Genomic DNA, 22554 nt, shown 5'->3' with positions numbered 1-22554 from the left:
GTGTACATATGGCTGAAGCTTGGGCAGGACTCAAATTTACACAAGTAACTTATAGAATACATTACAATTAGGACTAGATTCTATATATGGTGCCTAAAATATCCACAAGGTTTCTGCCTAAGCATATTCTATAAGCGGCACCTAGATTTAGGCGTGGTATATTGAATATGCTTAGTTGAAATCCCAGTGCCTAGAACTACGCGCATCCATTTACACCAAGGAAAACATGACGTAAATACCGATATGTAGATTTAGGCGCAAAGGGGCATATTCTATAACAGTATGTGTAAATTTTTGGAACGCTCGTTGTGGCTTCATTCAGTGCTGTTCTCCTTCCTGGGGCAGCCTAATGCCAGCTCAGAGCTGGCATAGGGTTTTCAGCAGCAGGAGAGCCCTTGTTTGGCATGCTTGCCGCTAAGCATTAAGGAGGAATAGGGAATTAGCTCTTCAGCATGCATTTGCATGCTAGTTGTGCTATCCATCAGTGAACTCGTTAATCCCTGCAGTGGGGGCCTTTGAGCAGGTGCGCTAGTCTGGCACTAATAGCCTCTAGTATCCACATTAGCTTCTGAGCATTGGGGCCTGAGTTAGCTCCAGGAACCTAGGGAAGCCAGGTGTGGCTTGCCCAGCCCTTCTTCCACTGGACATGGAAAGTAGGATGAGCAAGACTGACAGAAGCCTGAGGGGGAGAGAGGTCTGTGCTTTACTTTTCCTTAAACGCTGCTCTGAGCCTAAGGAGTTGATATAGGCTGTGGAACAGGATAGCCAAGAGTGGGGAAAAGGACAGTCTAATGTTATCTGCAGTGACCTTGGGAAAGGGCAATGAATGTTTGGAAGCAGCCATGCTCAATGAAGAAGTTCGGCTGTGTGCTCTAAGCTTCCCCTTAGAGAAGGTGGGAGAGGGAAGTGAAAACTCTGTTGCCTAGAGCCTAACAAGCAGATGATCAAAACCCCGCACTGTTCCAAACAGCACTCCAAAAATAGCACTGGAACAGCGCGGGGCGTTATTAGACCTATGATCAGAGATAATTGCATGCAAATTTAAGCACACAATTATCTCAGATCATGGGGTAGAAGTGCGGAAGAATTGTGCCTGAGCATGAGCTCAGCACAATCCTCCCGTACTTGTTTGACAGGTCTGGGCTGTCAAAAGCCCAAACCTGTCAAACACAGGGGCAGGAGGTCCATGGGACCACCAGGACCCAACTACCCCTGCCCCGAGCAACGGGGGCTGGAGGTCCAGCGGACCTCCGTTCCGTCTCCAGCCCCCCTAACCCCCCCCCCAAGAAAAGGGTCTATGGTGGTCCAGTGATCAATCCACCCCCCTACCTAGTGGGTTGGAGGAAGGAGGTAGCCTGCCTCCCTCCTCTTCCTTCGACGCCGCAAAATGGTGGCGCCCAGCCCTGCCCAGTGTATCCTGGGATGCGCTGGGTGTGTAGCCCCCACCCAGTGCATCCCAGGATACACTGGGCTGGGCGCCGCCATTTTGTGGATCTCCAGCCCTCCCTGAACGTGGGGGGGGAACGTCAGGGGGACCGGAGGTCCAGCGGACCTCCGGTCCCCCTGTTGCTTGGGGGGAAGGGTTGGTCCCCACTGGGCCACCAGGGACTGTTCTGGAAATGTTGAGGGGAGTTAAGAGGGGCTGGAGACCCACCGGATCTCCAGCCCTCCCTGAACCTTGGGGGGGGGGAATCATCGGGGGAACCGGAGGTCCGCTGGACCTCCAGCCCCGTCGCTGCGGGGGGGTCTTCAGATTTGCTTTGTTGGGGGGAATGGGGGCCTGCTAGTATGCAAATGCATGTTGGACAGGGCTCACCATTCCTCCCCAATGATCTGCAAACCCTAATACCAGCTCGGAGCTGGTGTAGGGTTTGCCGCGGCCAGCGACCCAATCTTTGGCGTGCTGGTCGCTGATCATTGGGGATGAATATGTTTAGCCCTGTTTTGCATGCATTTGCATACTAGTTGCGTTCAGAGCCCTCGAGCGCGTTGTTTCACGCACTCAGGGACTCTGATCATTGGGCGGTAGCAAACGCCGGCGTTTGCTTTTGATCATCCCCATGTTAGTGAAAAGGAGCAGAGTCTCTGAACTGTGCCTGCTGTTATAAAAAGGGAATAACAACCCTAAGCAGTTAGAGTCACAGTGTCTGTAAGCATTGAAGTTTTAAGCAACTTTTGTTCCCTGTTTGAAGAGGTGAAGTCACTGACTCCAGAGTTCCCTAAGGGGGGTGGGGGAGAATCACATGTTAATGTGATATTGAGAAATAATTTGTGTGCTGTTACTCAAATATAGAGGAAGTTTGCCATTGAATCTGTGCGTGTAAATAAACTAGTTCTTCTAGGGAATGGACTTAGGAGTGGCCTAGTGGTTAGAGCACCGGTCTTGCAATCTAGAGATGGCCGGTTCAAATCCCACTGCTTCTCCTTGTGATCTTAGGCAAGTCACTTAACCCTCCATTGCCTCAGGTACAAACTTAGATTGTGAGCCCTCCTGGGACAGAGAAATATCCAGTGTACCTGAATGTAACTCACCTTGAGCTACTACTAAAAAAGGTGTGAGCAATATCTAAATAAATAAAGGAACTGACAGCTTAAGAGAGGCTTTCCTATGAGAGAGATGAACACTTGTTTTTCTTTTTCCTGTTAAGAAGAGAAGATCCTGTTAAGGATGGGATATAATGGAACTGTGTTGCTTTCCAAATTAAGTTGAATCCTTTGCTTTCTTTGGTGAATAAACAGATTTTGTTCAACGATTATAACTTGTCTGGTAAAGAGTCTTTCAGGCAGATGGGGAGGGGACGATCCTCCTTGAACAGAAGGCAAATGGAAACTGCTTTGCAGCCAGCAGCCAGCACCCAGCAGAGGGCAGTGCAATTAGCTAACCAGCGAACCCAAGATAGCAACAGCCTATCACAGTGCACTATTATAGAATTTGGAGGATCTGTGCCTAACTTATGCACAAGGATTTGCTCCAGGTTTCATTTGGTTGTTATGATTAAAAATACACCCTTGGTTTTGCAAACATGACTGTTCACTGACCTTCTGCCTCCAGGGCCGCCGAGAGGCAAAATTCCCTGGGCCTCCAATGGGGGCCCGGCGCCGGTGTCAGGCCGACAGTGCTGCAGTCCCCAGTCTCACCTGTCTGCCTCCTCGGCTCCGGGCCCCCTGCATTCGAAGCGGCAGTCACAGATCGCCTCCCTTTGGGCCTTCCCTCCCCGTGTCCCGCCCTCGCGGAAACTGGAATTTACATCGGACGAGAGCGGGGCACAGGGAGGGAAGGCCTGAAGGGAGGCAATCTGTGACTGCCGCATTGAATGCAGGGGGCCCGGAGCCGTGGAGGCAGGCAGGTGAGACCGCGGACTACAGCAGCAGGGGGAGCGACGGGGGCGGCAGCGGCGGGGGGAGCGACGGGGGGAGCGACGGGAGCGCAGCAGTGGCAGGGGGCAGAGGCGGGGCGGCCTTGCCCCAGGCCCGGCCTAGTCTCTCGGCGGCCCTGTCTGCCTCTACTTTTCTAAAACCTCTTCAAAGACAAATGGATAAAGAAAACCAATGATTCCCTCGGTTCACTGTTCAAGAATCATATAGCCCTAGATGTGTAGAACAAATATGAATATCAATATTTACATATCATATATCATTGGACACAAAAATATTTTTTAATATGTATTAATCTTAAAATTTCATTGCCTTTGAAGTCATATCTCATTTGTCACTGAAATCTTTAGTCCCAGTGTGTAAACCTAAAAATAAAGAAGCACAGTGGGAAGTCTTCCCAAGAAACATAATTCATTTTCTGTTTCAACATTCAACAGTTGACCTACCAGTAGCTTGGGGTAAAGGGCAGACCTGGGGTTTTCTGAAGAGATGAAGCAGGAGTCGGCACGTCATTCTGGCCCCAGATTCAGCATCTGGGTCACCACATGCTGTGGAAGATAGATATGGCATGAGTTTCCAATTTCATTTTTTAACATCCCAGCCAAAATTAAAGTGAAAAGGCTGTATTAGACTTTTTGTCAAAAGCTTTTTTTATTATTATTTCACTAAGGAAATAATTTACTAATAGTTAGCATTCACTATCACCATTAACACACGTTTATTATTTATTTATTTATTTATTTAATTTATATCCCACATTATCCCAATAGATCAGGTTCAAAGTGGCTAACAACATATTGTGACTAAAAGTACAAAAAGTGATACGTTATAGTATACTTTAAATAGTAATAACAAAATAAATGAGGATTGAATAATTACAATATGGAATATGGAAACGAATGCTAGACGCAAAAAGGCAACAATTTATAGTCATCCATGTATAATAACAATTAGAATGGAACTGAGCAATTGAAGAATTGTACAATTAGGGGTCTAAATTAATTTTGATCATCTATGAGAAATTGCTTAAACAGAGAGGCTTTAAGGTATTTCCAGAATATCAAATAATTAGGTTCTCATCTGATGAATTTCGGGAAGGAATTCCACCATTTGGTACAGAGGTAAGAGAATCCTGACATGTAGATTGACTTGTAGATCACATTTTTGCAATTGGGATAGTAAAGGGTTTGATAATCTCTTGAACCAGGGAGATCAAATTCTAATAAATGTCAATTAGTGCCAATAATTGCTTGCTATTGGTCAATTATTGGCATCAACTGGCTTATTAATCAATTAAGTTGTGCGTGCAATTTGGCCACATTGCCAAATTTGCACGAGCTACTTAGTCACTATGGGCCAGATTCTATATATGGTAACGCACAATAGGCACCAAACCCCTCCGAGAAAAACTACATTGGCTACCAATCAAAGAACGTATTGCTTTCAAAATCTGCACCCTGGTCCATAAAATTATCTACGGCAAAGCCCCGGAATACGAGAGACCTCATAGACCTACCAACAAGAAACACAATCGGATCATCACGGACATACCTAAATCTTCACTACCCAAGCTGCAAAGGACTCAAATACAAATCAACCTATGCCGCCAGTTTCTCCTACATAAGTACACAACTGTGGAACGCATTACCAAAAGCCGTGAAAACAATGTACGACCACCTAAACTTCCGGAAATCACTCAAAACCAATCTGTTCAAAAAGGTGTACCCCATCGACTCAACTTAAGTGCCTAAACCCTGCAACACAATGATACCAAAGCTTATAATAGACTATTCATAACTCAACAATACCAAAGCTTGCAATAAACTATTCATAACTCTTCCTCTCTGTGATTCCCAATGCGTGTATAACACATGAACCATATCCGACCACATTAACTCCTTGTATTTGTTTCACTACCGGAGATGGCGAACGTCTCTACGGGACAATGTAAGCCACACTGAGCCTGCAAATAGGTGGGAAAATGTGGGATACAAATGTAACAAATAATAATCATGCCTAAGTGTATTCTAAATACAACGCATAGAATATGCTTAGGTTTAGTTCATGCAACTGAATCTACACACATCCATTTATGCCAATAAAAAGCTGGTGTAAATCCCTGCATGTAGATTTAAGTGCGCTAGCCCATATTTTATAACAATGTGTATAGATTTTGGAACACCCATGAAACGCCCATTTCCACGCCCTTAAGCATGCCCCTTTTTGCCTGTGAGCATTAGAATTTAGGCGCAGTACATTATAGAATACGCTTACGTGCGTAAATTCTAATTTTTGCCGATTAGTGCTCATTTTTACTTGTTAAGAACTGTTAACAATGCTTAACACTTTGCTAAAACAATTAATCTACGCACGTAGTTAGAAATACACCTGGATTTATGCACAGAATCGCACGTAAATCTAGGAACGCTGTATAGAAACCGGGGGTATATATAGAATCCAGGCCACAATGTACTTATTCTGCATATTTTGAGCTACACTGAAAGGACACAGACTTCCCTCAATTATTTTACACCTTTCCTCCAACAGATGCCTCAGTTACCACAGACATCAATTGCATTAGAGTTGTTAAACAGATCCGTTTTTTCACTTATCCAAGACTAAGTGCTGCCATCTTGGATCTTGCACCCTCACCTGTCAGCAGTCAATTAAACTGAAGCACATTCTTAGTGTGGAAGTCGGTTATAGACTGAATATACCAAGAGTGCCTCACCACATCTCGTAGCAGCCTACAGCAATGGAAAAACTGCAACTTTTGACTGTGAATAGAACATTGCCAAAAAAAAAAAACAATTTACTCCATGCATACTAATTATACAACCCCTTTCCTTCCTTATCTCCCTTCTGTCTTGTGACTCTTCTGCAACTAGTTCTTGGGAAGAAAGACAATGATTTTCAAAATAAACCTTACCATCTTTTTGAACTGTGGCTGAAAGTCAATTATGAATTAAAGTACTTCTGAGAAACATGAAGAACACATTATGGCATACCAATGTCTACTATAAACAACAGAGTTCTCAAACTTAGCATGACCCAGTGGTAAATGAAGTCAATATACAGGAAAATTACTTCAGACTTCTTGCAATTCAGAATTGTAAAAGGCCAACTAACCTATATATAGAGGGCGACCGAAACCAGGATTTCTGGATTTGGCTGAAACTGAATCTGTGGCCAAAATTCACCGTTCAGTTTCAGTAGAACTGAAGCCAAAACCATTACTCTGCCCAACCCGGTAGATAGTGGGGCCTCCCGGGCCACCCACCTCCCCCCCTCCAACCACAAATTTCATACTCCCACCATCCAAAGGCCCTACCTTTAGAAGTTCCTAGTAGTCTAGTGGTCTCTTTGGAGCAGGAATGATTCTGAGTCACTCCTGCTCATGCCGTCCCTGTACTCAAAATGGCTGCTGTGACTTCCCATGGCAGCCTTGCATGATTGCCTCGGGAGGTCATGGCAGCCATTTTGAGATTGGAACTGGCATAAGCAGGAGTGACCTTAAGAGGCCACTAGACCATCAGGGCTTCTAAAGGTAGGCCTGGGGAGGGCCTTTAGGTGGTGGAAGGGCAATGGGCAGAGATTGGTTATGTTGTGGTCATGGGCGGTGGGGGGAGGTGTTCAGTTTCAGCTGAAAATGCACTGGTATTTTTTGGATAAAACTGAAGCATGGGCAAACCAAAAAGCCAACTTGGTCGGCCGCTACCTATATGTACCACCAAGATTTACACAAAAGGTGCACACACATGGATGCAAGTCCAAAAATGTTAGTTCAGTACCTGCTGCAAGCAAAGATGGAAGTGTTACATGCTGCACAACGTCTTCCAGGGAAAAGCACTGCCTTGCTATAAGGATAGCGATAAAGGTGGCCAATGAGTCATGAAAAGAAAGGTCGCTCACCTTCAGAGAAAACAACATTTACAAATCTTATACTGTGTAAGAATATTATTTCACTGAATGGCTGCAAAATTGCTTAGCGTAATAAAATATCAAACAGCAAGAAAATGAAATGAAATAAACACATATGTCTTCAGTCTTTCAAACAGTATCTTACTACCAAAAAGATCATTTGGGGGTGAGCAGTATGATACCATATTTACGCTAAAACTTAGCTAGTTTAGTTTTAATCCTTTAAGCATAAATGATTGCTGAACTACATTTTTTTCAGTCCTTATTACTGTGGATAGAATATTGCCAGAAAAACGGTATCTACACAGCACTATTACGGAACAAAAAGAGGATTTGTTTTAAGGGATGATGGTAAAAATATTGAAGAGTTTATAATTACTTTCATTTGTGGCAGTACCCTGTTTCATACCATGGGAGGATTTCCTTTTCACTGTGATCCAACTGTAAAGCACTATAGGCTCCATTAAAAAGTTCCTCCTTTCTTAGCCTATAGCAAAAATGATCAATGAAAGAGTCCCTAAGACAGCTGAGTGCTTCCATTAGGCAAACTGGATGCTCTCCCTCCCCCCCCCCCCCCAAGCTACTTTTCTGGGGCCTTGGCACCCATGATTGGCAGAGGGAAAGGCAGTTAATACTGTGCCTGTTTCCTCTGTGACGTGGTGTCATTCTTGCAGTACAAGTAATGAGATTAAGAGATTTCTGGCTCATATCATGAAACTGGCCCTGCAATGCAAACCGATGCACTATTAAGTGCTCTTCTTCCTGCTGGCCACAGGGCAGAGCTGTGCTGACAAAGACTGCAGGGAGATCAGGATGTGAACAAGAAAAAGGAAACGGGGGAGGGGGAGGGGCTGTCAGGGAGAGGGAGACCATCATAGGGTACAATGGGACATTAGCAGTGATATCCTCATGTGTTAGCAGTACAGAGAGAGAAGACATAAATGGATGGGCACACAGAACAGACCTACATGGGATGGAATTGCAAGGGACCTTCATGGGACACAGAAGAAGAGGTAGAAGGAGCCCTACATGACAAGATGTAGAAGTGGTAGGGAGTTGGATATTTACCTCACATGGGGTGCGGACCTAGCTAGACACATTACATGGAGTTGTGAGAGACCATGGAGAGGAAGACCTATGTGGGACCATAGTGGAAGGGAGGGCAGAATGATGGAGGATTGTACAGGAGGTCATGCGGTAGAGTTACCAGATGGCTCCAGGTCACTTTGGAGAGGTTGAACCAGTTCTGGTTTTACTTCCAGGATTGTCTCAGCCTGCCCCAGATAACCTGGAGACATCTGCAACTCTAGGGTGGTATAATTGTGCATGCCACAGCTGCCATTGATAGGCAGGTAGTAAGGACGAGGGAAAGATGCGAGACTGAAGGTTCGCCAAGGGAACCTATTATACTTCACTGGCCCTGCACTGCAGAAGAATTATATAATTTTATGACAAGTTAAAATTGCTAGATTCAGAACATAAGAGAATGCATTGTGCTTAATACAGAATCTCATTGATTGAAGTTTAAATCCACAGATGCAGGGCCGTGCCAACACAGTAAGTGCGGTAAGCGCCGCAGGGGGACGCCGCGCCGTCGAGCTGTATTTTTTTTAAAAAAACGTACTCCTCCGCTCCATCCCCAATTCCCCAGCGCTTTAAATTTACCTCGCTCCGCCTCCGACGTCTGCGCAGCGTCAGTGAAAGCGCTGCCTGTCTGACGTCTCTCCACCAGCCTTCCCTTTGCTCGTTTGTTCCCTCTGTGTCCCGCCCTCAAGGAAATGACGCCAGAAGAAGGCGGGACATAGAGGGAACGAACGAGCGAAGGGAAGGCTGGTGGAGAGACGTGAGACAGGCAGCGCAGACGTCGGAGCCGGAGGTGGAGAGAGGTAAATTTAAAGTGCCAGGGAATCAGGGATGGAGCGGAGAAGGCTCAGGCCAAACCCAGCCATTTCCTCCATCGCGCCCCAGAGGTGCCTTGGAGCCAGGCAGGTCCGGAGGGGGGCGCGCGCCAACTGATAGTCTGCAGGGGGGCGCCAGAGACCCTAGGCACGGCCCTGCACAGATGCTATTTTTTTCCAGAGTGGTTCAAGCCTCAGCTGCAGCTCTTGCTTCTTGCTCGTTGCCTCAGCACCAGAAACATTCATCACCTTTGAATGAGGGAAAATTTGAATATGTCCTCCAACAAACTTCTTGCATTATCTCAAACTACTCTGTATTCAACTTTAATGGATATTGTTTAGTCACGATATTTTAGGTTGCATTGGTGCTTTGATTTTTTTTTATATTCACCTGCTAACTGATTAATGCACTTTAGTAAATAAATAAAAATAAATAATAAACGGAATCATATTTAACTTACATCCACACTGCACAACAAGTCGTTAAAACCCCAGACATGATTGGAAGAACAGCAGAGAGCTTTCAGAACACCTAACCATTCTGAACTGAGCACAGTACAACATGCAGTCAGCTCTGCACAGAGGTTTGCTATATCGTTAATCCTGAAACAAAGACAGAGATAAAAAACATATTTTTATTATATACAAAAAAGTACAATAATTCCCTATCATTTACCTCTACAAATATGTTTCAGCTGTGTAATTTTTATTAGTTTTTACAATAAAGATGAAAGGTCCAAACAATGCTGAACAAAGGAATAATAAACAATGTCAAATGTAGCACAGATATATAATTAGTCATAAAGAAATGCATTTAGGTCCATAAGAAGTTAAGAAGGTAATGATGCAATAAATTCTTCAAACAATGCCCAACTCTTTTTATTGAAACTTACACTATAAGTATGGTTTTCTAAAAATTCTTTAAACCAATTATTACACGGAGCCTCCAATACTTATGCCAGCCAACTTCATAAGTAATACCTTCAAATGCTGCAGAGATATCAAACTGTAGTAGAATAATCTGCCTTCCAACAATAAGCTGTTCTTTCACATAGGTAGTTAATATGAAAAGAAGAGTTTCAGTGCTATGAGCAGCTCTAAACCCAAACTGAGAAAAATGCAAACAAGAAAATGTATCAATATATTCCTTAAACAATTGAGTCATATGTGTTTCTAATAACTTAGCGAAAATGGGTATACTGGCAATGGATCGATAATTAGAAGGTATAGACATATCAATGTTATTGCCTTTGGGTACTGGTGTAAGTATAAGTTTACCCATATCAGATGGCAATGAACCCCTGGCCAATTCTATTGTTAACCACTGTAAGATTAAAGGAGGTATAGTTGAGAATAAAGAAGTAGGATAATCAAACATATAAATGGCAAGAGGCGTACTCACTTGCAAATGCGCAGTAGAGACCCTCTCTGTCCCGCCCCCGCGTCAATACGTGATGACGGGGGTGTGACAGAGAGGGAACCTGCGCACCTGCGAGTGAGGAAACCGCCGTCGCCACTGCTCCCCCCCCAGGGTTGCCGCTACCCCCACCCACCCGGAGTCGCCACCGCCGCCGCCGCCACCCACCCTCCACCCGGCTTGGGTACCTGGCTTCACTATTCAAACCGCCGGAACGCAGCACACAGCTCATCTGAGCTGCCGTTGGCCTTCCTTACCTGCCTGTGTCCCGCCCTCGCCGACGTTACGTCACACGAGGGCGGAACACACGCAGAGAAGCGGAACACACGCAGAGCAGAAGGAAGGCCGACAGCAGCTCAGATGAGCTGTGTGCTGCGTTCCGGCGGTTTGAATAGTGAAGCCAGGTACACGGCCCGGGTGGAGGGGTGGCGGAGGGGACTCCGGGGGGGGGGGGGCGGCGGCAACCTATCCGGGGGGGGCCTTTCAACCCCCCCCCTTCCTTTACCAGCCCGTTTTTACGGGCTCAACGGCTAGTAATCTATAATACACTGAGAGTGTTATCATTTCTTCAACAAAGTAGCAGTGATAGTAGTGGTCACTGGTGTGAAAGATTCCCAAATTTGATTAGTTTTCACTCCATCGAAAGATATTGATGAGGAATCAAATGAGTAATCTATTCTATTTGAAGCGGTGATCATGACCTCAGAGCAGATATGTGATACCTTATTAAGAAAAAAAATCTACTAGATCTTGAGCAGATGGCACAGATGCACAAGAACCCGAAGAAGAGTCGGATATAGTCGTTAAGGATTGCACTAAGGTAAGCAATTTGTTACTATTAATATTACCCTTGTTAACCAATTGGCTGTAATAATTTTCCCTGGTTTCCACCATCTTTTTTTATATTGTTTGAAAACAGATTTCCAAAAAATTTATCTTTTAAATTATTAATTTTACGCCATCGGCTTTCATATTTTCGACAATTCTTTTACAATTTTTAGGTCTAAATTGAAAAAAAACCCAAAATATGGAGGCTGAAATTAAAAGGAAAATTAACACTTTGTTAATTTCCTTTTGCTTCAAATGGCAGCACATTCACAGAAGAAGGCGTGTAGCCTAGGAACTCATTTGATAAGTTGTTGATAGAACACTTCTTGGCTTTGGCATAGAGTTCGTGTTCTCAGAAGTACTGTAGTCCCAGTGTCATGTATTGCTCATGGAGTATGGGGAATTTTTGAATAGATGAGAATATATATATATATCAAGATACATGACCATGATTGGGCCTAAGATGTCTCTGACAATTTTGTTGGCCAGCATTAGGAATGTACTGGGTGCATTTTAAAGCCAAAGGGCATAACAAGGCACTAAATTGGTCCAAGATTTCTGTGATAAAGGGAAGTAGATACCACATCCTTACTGTGATTCAATCAATTTGCCCAAGGGTATCAGATGCTTCAGCTGTGGCCCACCCATGAGCAGCTCAAGGCTTTACTACCTCCCCCCCCCCCCCCCCCACCATAGTTCAGCATCTCCCCTTCTCAATTCCCTCTACACAGCGGCGAGCATCTCCTCTTTCCCTCACTATTCCCTCCTCCAAATGGCCAGTATCTCATCTCCCCTTTCCTACCCCCACTCTATGTCCAGCTTCTCCCCACCTCTTCCTACTTCCAAGCTATTACTGGTGTTCTCTTACTTCCTCCCAAGCCAACCCTGAGCTCACTGAAGATTGAACGCTGTGGGCCCAATAAGTACAGTCCTGCACTGAAGCGCTGCAATTTCTTGCCTCTTCCCCCACCCAGTAGGAAATCTATCTTGGGAGTGGGAGGGGGGACATTGGCAACACTTGAGCATGGATTATTGCTTACTGGGTCTGAATTGCACTCAGTGTTTAAGCTTGGGGACAGTGTGTAAAAAGTGAAGGTGTGAAGGGAAGGCTGGCAGCAGTAGACCCTGCAGGAGGAAGGCTGTAGCGTGTGTCAGAAACACTACACCCCTCTCCAAGTTCTGCCGGCCCTGGATCCTATTCACACCTTGATAGTCCACACACACACATTATATGATCCCTTTTTTCCTTTGTTATGATAGGAAGAGCTCCTGTCAGAAAGCTGTACTAGCTGAGATAAACTTTTTGTAAATTCCTCTGGGGACATTCTAGTACAGCTGTGAACTCTAGCTCTGTCATTGTGGCAATCCACCCACATAGCAGCTCAACCCATACCATCACAGTCCAGATGAGGGGTAGACAATCAACATTTCATTTTTCAAAAACATTCAGACAATTCTGTAGTATTAGGGACCAGAGCTATAAATGTAGTTAGAGCCTATCATGACTCAGGGACCAATGAACTAAAGTTCACGGAATGAACCGACCGCTATTTCCACCCCGGAAAAATTACCGAGATAGAAATAGCGGATGATTCACTAAAGAAATCGCATACAAATGAGCTGCACAGACATTTATCATGCAGCTCGGTAGGGAATGCGCAGAACAGTCAATTGCTAAGCATGGCCGCTCTGCGCATGCCCTCAAAACGCCTCCACAGCGTTTCAACACACAAGCAGGCAGATCACTAGCAGCTGAGGTGAAAAGCATGAAACCTGCCGCTTTGTCCCTCTTGTCTTCTTCAACTACATAATTACTCTCTACTCTGCTCTGTAATTTTACAGGCTAGTGTTAGAAGGTTGTGGGGTAATCCACTCCTTGATGCTTTCTCTGTGCCTGCCTCTCTCTCTCTTTCTTTCTCTCTCCCCCCTGGCTCCCCCCTCTCCCGAATGGAGCAGGCGCCATGAAAAACTCTTGATCTTACCCCATGAAGCAGAATGTGAGACCCAGAAATGTGCCATTTCTACTGCCAGCCAGATGAGAAAGGAGCCAAAATTTTATAATTTATGCATGTTATTTCCCCAGTCTGGGTATGAGCATTTATACCAGTTTTGGCTGAAATACGTGCTCATGTTCAAAAACATATACACATATATACCCAGTTATGCTAGTATTCTATAAAGAAAAGTAGATGCCTACTTTTATCCACAAAATAGATTCCAAAAAAGCATGCCATAGGCATCTAAACATAGCACCCATTTATAGAATTATCCTCTAGATATCTCTATTGCTTATCTTTCTGTAGACAAAAGTTCTTCATACAGGGAAGTTACCACAGTGCAGCCATAACTGAAGTCTTACTTCTCTAAATGCTCCAAACTTATGTACTTAATGTACTTTCTTCTAAGATCATGCCTGAATCACAGCTTACAGGCAACAACTTCCTCTTCAGTAGGAGGATTGTTTTTAGCTTGCTTGAAAGGTCTGAGTGTGACAAAATACAGCTGACAGTACAACTTCCACTTCCTTAATCAAATCTAGAAAAGCTATAAAATGAATTATTAGGTTGTCTTGCAGCACAAATGTATGAAATACACCAGAAAACACGCATTGTCAGTAGAGCACCCTGCAGATTATGAGGACAATATTCAGCAGCATGGACACCACAAAGCTTGCATTTATTGGCATTTTTTTTTTTTTTTACTGGATAATAAAGATAAATGGAATTGAAACTTCAATTTGATCTGCCTTTGTCTAGTTTACACATATGTATATACAGTGGGGGAAATAAGTATTTGATCCCTTGCTGATTTTGTAAGTTTGCCCACTGACAAAGACATGAGCAGCCCATAATTGAAGGGTAGGTTATTGGTAACAGTGAGAGATAGCACATCACAAATTAAATCCGGAAAATCACATTGTGGAAAATATATGAATTTATTTGCATTCTGCAGAGGGAAATAAGTATTTAATCCCTCTGGCAAACAAGACCTAATACTTGGTGGCAAAACCCTTGTTGGCAAGCACAGCGGTCAGACGTCTTCTGTAGTTGATGATGAGGTTTGCACACATGTCAGGAGGAATTTTGGTCCACTCCTCTTTGCAGATCATCTCTAAATCATTAAGAGTTCTGGGCTGTCGCTTGGCAACTCGCAGCTTCAGCTCCCTCCATAAGTTTTCAATGGGATTAAGGTCTGGTGACTGGCTAGGCCACTCCATGACCCTAATGTGCTTCTTCCTGAGCCACTCCTTTGTTGCCTTGGCTGTATGTTTTGGGTCATTGTCGTGCTGGAAGACCCAGCCACGACCCATTTTTAAGGCCCTGGCGGAGGGAAGGAGGTTGTCACTCAGAATTGTACGGTACATGGCCCCATCCATTCTCCCATTGATGCGGTGAAGTAGTCCTGTGCCCTTAGCAGAGAAACACCCCCAAAACATAACATTTCCACCTCCATGCTTGACAGTGGGGACGGTGTTCTTTGGGTCATAGGCAGCATTTCTCTTCCTCCAAACACGGCGAGTTGAGTTCATGCCAAAGAGCTCAATTTTTGTCTCATCTGACCACAGCACCTTCTCCCAATCACTCTCGGCATCATCCAGGTGTTCACTGGCAAACTTCAGACGGGCCGTCACATGTGCCTTCCGGAGCAGGGGGACCTTGCGGGCACTGCAGGATTGCAATCCGTTATGTCGTAATGTGTTACCAATGGTTTTCGTGGTGACAGTGGTCCCAGCTGCCTTGAGATCATTGACAAGTTCCCCCCTTGTAGTTGTAGGCTGATTTCTAACCTTCCTCATGATCAAGGATACCCACGAGGTGAGATTTTGCGTGGAGCCCCAGATCTTTGTCGATTGACAGTCATTTTGTACTTCTTCCATTTTCTTACTATGGCACCAACAGTTGTCTCCTTCTCGCCCAGCGTCTTACTGATGGTTTTGTAGCCCATTCCAGCCTTGTGCAGGTGTATGATCTTGTCCCTGACATCCTTAGACAGCTCCTTGCTCTTGGCCATTTTGTAGAGGTTAGAGTCTGACTGATTCACTGAGTCTGTGGACAGGTGTCTTTCATACAGGTGACCATTGCCGACAGCTGTCTGTCATGCAGGTAACGAGTTGATTTGGAGCATCTACCTGGTCTGTAGGGGCCAGATCTCTTACTGGTTGGTGGGGGATCAAATACTTATTTCCCTCTGCAGAATGCAAATAAATTCATATACTTTCCACAATGTGATTTTCCGGATTTAATTTGTGATGTGCTATTTCTCACTGTTACCAATAACCTACCGTTCAATTATGGGCTGCTCATGTCTTTGTCAGTGGGCAAACTTACAAAATCAGCAAGGGATCAAATACTTATTTCCCCCACTGTAGTTAGACAAATAGAAGCACTTAGGCAGCTGGTGGCTGTGCTGACCGCAAAAGTGTTTTTATCTTGTTTTTTTATAATTCATGTTGATTATTTATATAGAATTTTGGCAGTTTAAACCACTAAAGGGTCTTTTTACTAAAGCACTCTAAATTCTAAGAAGACCATAGGTATATAATGGGTTTCTTAGCATACACGGATGTCCATTAGCGCACACTAAAGCTTGCGCTAAGCTTTAATAAAAGGGCACCAAAATGGCCAAACCTGTATGTTTTAAAAATTGGTTACGGATGTAAGAAGGGGGTGGGGATGCAATGATAAGTCTTATTTTGTATCACTGACAATGAGAAAAATCTAACTTTTGCGCATAAATGCTCGGTCTGAATGTATAGAAACACGAAGTCATGTACAACTCTTGTTTTTGTTTGCAATTAAAAATTCAATAAAAACATTAAAATACAAAAAAACCCAGAGTGTTGTTTTAAGTATAGTGAGGTTAAGAAAAAGCAATACACATTCAATGGCAAAATTCAGCCACTAAGGAGGAGATTCTATATTTGGCACCTAAAAAATCGATGAAGCATCTAATATAATAATTTGCACCTCCAACGTTCTGAAGCTGACTCCGTGGCAGACTGCAGTGAAGGGTTCGTAAGGGTTCGTAACTCTGTAACCATCTCTCTCTGTCCCGCCCTCGCGTCAAAACATGATGGCGTCGAGGGCGGAACAGTGAGAGGGAAAGGAAAGCTGCAGAGTTGCTAGGCAAAGGAACACGACGTCACCAGCATAAGGGATGTATCAGAGGCTGTTGCACGCATGCGTCACTTCACAGGTCTCTCCTGAGCCACCCAGCAATTCTCCTCTCTCCCCTGCCCCCCTCCAGCCACCCAGCGATTCTCCTCGCTCCCGATTACCTCCATCGAAGCGGCCACGTCATTGAAAACCCAGCCCGTCTCTAGCCTTCCGAGTTCGTTCCCTCAAAGTCCCGCCTTCTGACGTCATTTCCTCTTTCTGCAAGGGCAGGACTCTGAGGGAACGAACTCGAAGGGAAGGCTAGAGACGGGCAGGACTTTCAATAGCGCGGCCGCTTCAACGGAGCTAATCAGGGGAGCGAGGAGAATCGCTGGGTGGCTGGAGGGGGGGCAGGGGAGAGAGGAGAATCGCTGGGTGGCTGAAGGGGGGACAGGGGAGAAAGGAATATCGCTAGGTGGCTGGAGGGGGGGCAGGGGAGAGAGAAGAATCGCTGGGTGGCTGGAGGGGGGGCAGGGGAGAGAGGAGAATCACACACAGACTCTCTCTCACAGACACACTCGCACCCAGTCTCACTCTCTCTCTCTGTCACATACACACACATTCACTCTCTCTCTCACACAGTCACTCTCTCATACATACACACTCCGAGGAAAACCTTGCTAGCGCCCATTTCATTTGTGTCCGAAACGGGCCTTTTCTACTAGTATTCTATAAATGGTACCTAGATTTAGGTGCCGATTATAGAATATGCATAGTTGATATTTCAGCGTCGTTATCTGTGTACATCCATTTATGCCAACGAAAACCTGGTGTATATCTCAGCGCGTAGATTTAGGCGCACTGGACCATATTCTATAAGTAGAAGCCTAAATTTTGGAACGCACATGAAGCGTTCATTTCCCCGCCCACAACCATGCCCTTTTTGCCTCCGCGCTTTAGAAGTTCAGAGCACATCGTTACAGAATACGCTTAGCGAGTTATGTGCCTAAATTCTTAGCAGTCCCAATTAGTGCTCATTATTACTTAAGTGCTGTTATCAGTGCTCATTAGCTTATTAAGCCAATTAAGTTACGGTGTTATAGAATCTACAATAATTTTGGCGCCTAAATCTAAGGGGTAAATCTAAGGAGTAAATTCATAACCTACATGTTTAAGCAGGTATAACTTTCAAATAGATTAATACTGTATTTTCAAATCAACACTTATGTATATCAACAGAGGAAAAAAGTATAAATGCCATTTTGAATATACAGTAAAACCTCGGTTTTCGTCGGTAATCCGTCCAAAAACAATCGGCGGAATCCGAAACCAACGAAAACCGAGGCAATATGGAAGTACAGTACAGCTCTGGGCCCTCCCCGACACTCCCTTTCAGTCCCTCCCGATTACCGAGCGGAGGCGATCTCCCCCTGCTCACCTTGCCGAGCTCAATGGGTGTGCAGCAGCGCTAAAGCAGCTAGTGTTGCCGGCTTCTCTGTCCTGCGGCGCACGCGTGTCATCAGGACCGGCAACATGCCAGCGATTTTGAAGTTGCAGCGGCAGCAGTTACGTCACTTGTGTTACTGGCGCTGTCAAGTACTGAAGACGAAATCCGAGGCGGCAGATGAGAACCGAGACAAATATTTTGATGAAAAAAAACGACAAAAACCGAAAACGACGATAACCGAAGTCAACGAAAACCGAGGTTTTACTGTACAAAAATAACAAAAATAGTCAGAAAAACTATGTCATCACCCAAACAGCAGTTTAAAGGAAGCATGGCTAGAGGGAAAGAGCAACAGGAAAGACACCCCATTTTACTTGATCCTCCTGATTCACCATCTCAAACCCTATGCTCAATTATGGGATCTTTTACTAAGGTGTCCTAACATTTTTAAATCGTGCTAAAAATTAGTGTGCGCTAAATGCTAAGATACACATAGGAATATAATGGGCATCTTTAGCATTTAGAACATGCCAATTCTTACCACAAGCTAAAAACACTAGCGCACCTTTAGTAAAAGACCCCCGTTGTGAAAACCACTTCTCCATTCCCACATCGCAAGCAGCTTGCTACCAAACTACTACGACTCAGGCCTTTTTCTGTTTTGCGCCCTCATTTTGGAATTCCCTTCCCCATGCATTGAGTCTTGAACTGTCCTATGAACGATTTAGAACTCTTCTTAAAACTGATCTGTTTGAGAAAACTTTCAACCTACAGCTTGGTGGTTCTGCTGACTTAGGGATCTAGTAATGTCTACAAATGGCTCTTTATTTCTTTTGTTTTCTTGTTTCTCCAACTATACCATCTACTAGAGGCTGACCAAAACTGGTGGTTTTGGGTCTGGCTAAAACTGAATCCATGGCCAAAATCCACGGCTCAGTTTAAGCCAGAACAGAACTGGCTGAAACTGAAAAACCCATGCCTGCACACTACCCCTGCCCTCCCCAGCGGAATACATGTCCCCTCCCCACCAGAAGATGCCCCCCCCACTGCCCCCTGGGCATTAGTGGGCCCTAACTTAACAAGTCCTAGTGGTCTAGTGGCCTCTTCCAGGGCAGGAAAGAACCCTACTTTTCTAACTGGTGCCGCAGATGCTTTAAAATCGCTGCAGAGACTGCAACGGGAGGTCCCAGCAGCCATATTGGGATTGGCACCTACATAAGCAAGAGCAACTATCAATGCTCCAGACCCAACTTTATCCCAGTTAATGACCTTGAAACATCTATTTATGTAACATTTAATACTCAAAAGGGCCTATTTTCAAGCAATCATCTCACCTTCCTGCATCTTGATGCCCCATGCACACATTCATGAGCACATTGCAGACAAAGCTGTAGCGATTGGCTGCATTGTCACATAGGATCTTGCCCAGCACAGAATAGTTGATATTATGAGCAGAAGGGTTCTCGATAAAATCCATCATGAACTCTGGATCCCACAACAAGTTGGAGTTGGAGGGTTGAACGTTGCTGTATATGGTCTGCTTTACTTTGGAGCACGCACTACTGAAAGTGAAAAATAAAGCAGAAAAGTAATACAAGCTGTAATTCCATTCAAGTAAGAATGAATATTTAGATCATCCCCCCTTTGCAAATAAGGAAAAGCTCAAATTTTAATTTTGCTGTTACACCTCTGGAAACTAGTGGTCTTCTGCTGATTTTGCTTAATGTTAGGCATGTGGGTAGGTTCCTGAAAAGAAACTAACAAATCTAAAACACTCTAAAATTATCACTGAAGTGTAAGGTACTTTCTTCTCTCCCTGATAGCTTTCCAATACCAGCATCATTCTATGGCCTTTGAGGTGACTGTGATGTTATATGAATATGAAGCAGGGTGGTCATTAAAAAAATAATTGTCATTAAAGATAACAAGACTAAGGTAGAAAGGAATTCTCTGGGAATTATTTTTCCTTAAAATACAAAATGGATCCAGGCTACATAAAGAAGAAGATCATAAAATACTTCACAGACAAAACTATACCAAGAAACTACTTAAGTCACAGCCATTCAGGGAGCAATCTATGCAGTAACATCTAGGTGAATCCTTATTTTATTTATTTATTTATTTATTTATTTATTTATTGGGATTTATTAACTGCTTTTATGAAAAGAATCACCCAAGGCAGTGTACATAAGGTACAGTTTAACAAAAAACTTAAACAAATTTTTAACAGCATAACAATAGCAAAATAACCAAGTATAAACATAAATAATAAATGAGGTAAACTTGAAAACAGCAAATTGAAATCTAATAAGAGAACTACAATGAATCAATATCAAAAATATACACATTTAACAGAATCTTTAACAAGACTGCTGCTAATCTACAGTTTAGAAAAAGACATTGAAAGCAAGTTTCTTCTATTTTTTTTATGAAAAGCAGTCAACATTCATAAAATTCATAAGAGGGTAATTTGATGACAGGATGCCTTGTTCTAGAGGGCAAGTAGGCACAAACTTAGGCACTGTTTTATAATGAAACACAGGTGCTTGCATTGCAGGCATTCATAAATGTCTGCGCCTAGATTAACCATGCACCTGTGTAAATTAGTGTATTTTATAATTTATGTGCCTTCCTGCAAACTCTACATGCATTCTACCCAAACTCATACACAACTACAGGCAAAATACACATCACCAAGTCATTGCACTTACATTTACGTCAGTTGTAATTTTATAACAGGTCACATACACCCAAAAATATCATAATAAAATCACCCCTTTAATGAGCAGCTTTGCATAAAACTGTATTACAACAGTTTAGTTATGAAGTTAAATAAAATCCTGCATGTGCAAAACTCTACTATGGCAAAGGGCATAATATGCAAAAAAACAGTTCCAACCAAGTATTACATGTTTTGCACATGAAGTCCCATTTTACAGTCAGGCTTGACTGAAACAGAGCTCAAAACAGCCGGTAAAATGACTCAGTTACCTAACCCTTTACCCCTGAATTCTATAAAAATTGTACAAACCGAATTTGTGTGCGCAATTTAATTACATAACGAGACAATTAGTGCCAATTGGCTTTTTAACAAGCAATTATTGGCACTAATTAGATTTAACTATATTCATTTAATTGGTTAATATTTCTTAACTACTCTCAATGCCAGTACATATACTGTTCTGAATCACTTCTTCAGCTATTAACAATATGTCCAATCTTTATTGTTCTACTTTCCTGTTTTTATAATAATTTTTGTTATCTGAAAATCCTAATAAAATTTCTGGGGAAAAAAAAGAACTTATGCGTGTAAATTTAGGTGCAGGATCTATGCCTAAAAAAAGGGGGGGCATGAAAATAGGAGGGTCATGAGTTTCCGCGCAGATTGGGGGCATGGTTTTGAGTTACATGCATAATTGCAGAATATGGAGGCTCCACACATAAACTGGGACATTTGCACCATGTTTTCATTGGTGCAAATGACAGCGCCTAAATTTACGCATGACCCCTGGGTGTAAACACTAATCTATAAACCGCACCTAAATTTAAGCACGCTTTATAGAATAGCGCATTTTTGGCACCATATATAGAATCTAGCCCTTCGTGGGATGCTGAAAACTGACACAACTAGTAGCAAATTTTAGTTTTTGAATAGAGAAAACTTTGTCATTCTGGTGCGGCTTTGTAAACAGAGGAGTTAGACTGTGAGCCCTCCAGGGACAGGGAAATACCCAGTGTACCTGAATATATCTTACCTTGAGCTACTACTGAAAAAGGTATAGCAAAACCCAAATAAATAACTGTATCAAGCAGGGACAATTGGTAGTGCCTTAAAATGACAGAATTTTGAATACCTTCCTTGGGTGATATGATACAGACGTTCAAATATTTGAAAGGTATTAATCTGCAAACGAACCTTTTCCGGAGATGGGAAGGCGGTAGAACGAGAGGGCATGAAATGAGATTGAAGGGGGGCAGACTCAAGAAGAATGTCAGGAAGTATTTTTTCACGGAGAGGGTGGTGGATGCTTGGAATGCCCTCCCGCGGGAGGTGGTGGAGATGAAAACGGTAACAGAATTCAAACATGCGTGGGATAAACAAAGAAATCCTGTGCAGAAGGAAGGGATCCTCAGGAGCTTAGCCTAGAATGGGTGGCAGAGCTGGTGGTTGGGAGGCGGGGCTAGTGCTGGGCAGACATATACGGTCTGTGCTGGGGCTGGTGGTTGGGAGGCGGGACTAGTGCTGGGCAGACTTATACGGTCTGTGCCGGGGCTGGTGGTTGGGCGGCGGGGATAGTGCTGGGCAGACTTATACGGTCTGTGCCAGAGCCGGTGGTGGGAGGCAGGGATAGTGCTGGGCAGACTTATACGGTCTATGCCAGAGCTGGTGGTTGGGAGGCGGGGATGTGGCTGGCCAGACTTGTACAGTCTGTGCACTGAAGAGGACAGTACAAATAAAAAAGTAGCACATATGAATTTATCTTCTTGGGCAGACTGGATGGACCGTGCAGGTCTTTTTCTGCCGTCATCTACTATGTTACTATGTTGTATAGTTTGTAGCATGTTGTCTTT

At 43.9% G+C, this 22554-nt stretch overlaps 1 protein-coding gene across 1 annotated transcript in view; it reads right to left on the bottom strand.

Moving 5' to 3' along the window:
* The window catches only part of LOC115478361 (mediator of RNA polymerase II transcription subunit 12-like protein), a 72595-nt gene that overhangs the window by 36022 nt on the left and 14019 nt on the right, over positions 1–22554 (bottom strand). Inside the window, exons 7-10 of the mRNA XM_030215663.1 lie at positions 19317–19544; positions 9656–9797; positions 7167–7287; positions 3822–3923 (exon numbers count right to left, since the gene is read on the bottom strand). Of these exons, the coding sequence (XP_030071523.1) occupies positions 3822–3923; positions 7167–7287; positions 9656–9797; positions 19317–19544 (593 nt within the window). The remainder of the gene's footprint in view (positions 1–3821; positions 3924–7166; positions 7288–9655; positions 9798–19316; positions 19545–22554) is intronic.

Source organism: Microcaecilia unicolor, chromosome 10 (assembly GCF_901765095.1).
Source record: "Microcaecilia unicolor chromosome 10, aMicUni1.1, whole genome shotgun sequence".
NCBI lineage: Eukaryota > Metazoa > Chordata > Amphibia > Gymnophiona > Siphonopidae > Microcaecilia > Microcaecilia unicolor.
The sequence above is the reverse complement of the archived record's forward strand: the minus strand, read 5'-3'. Positions and strand labels throughout refer to the sequence as shown.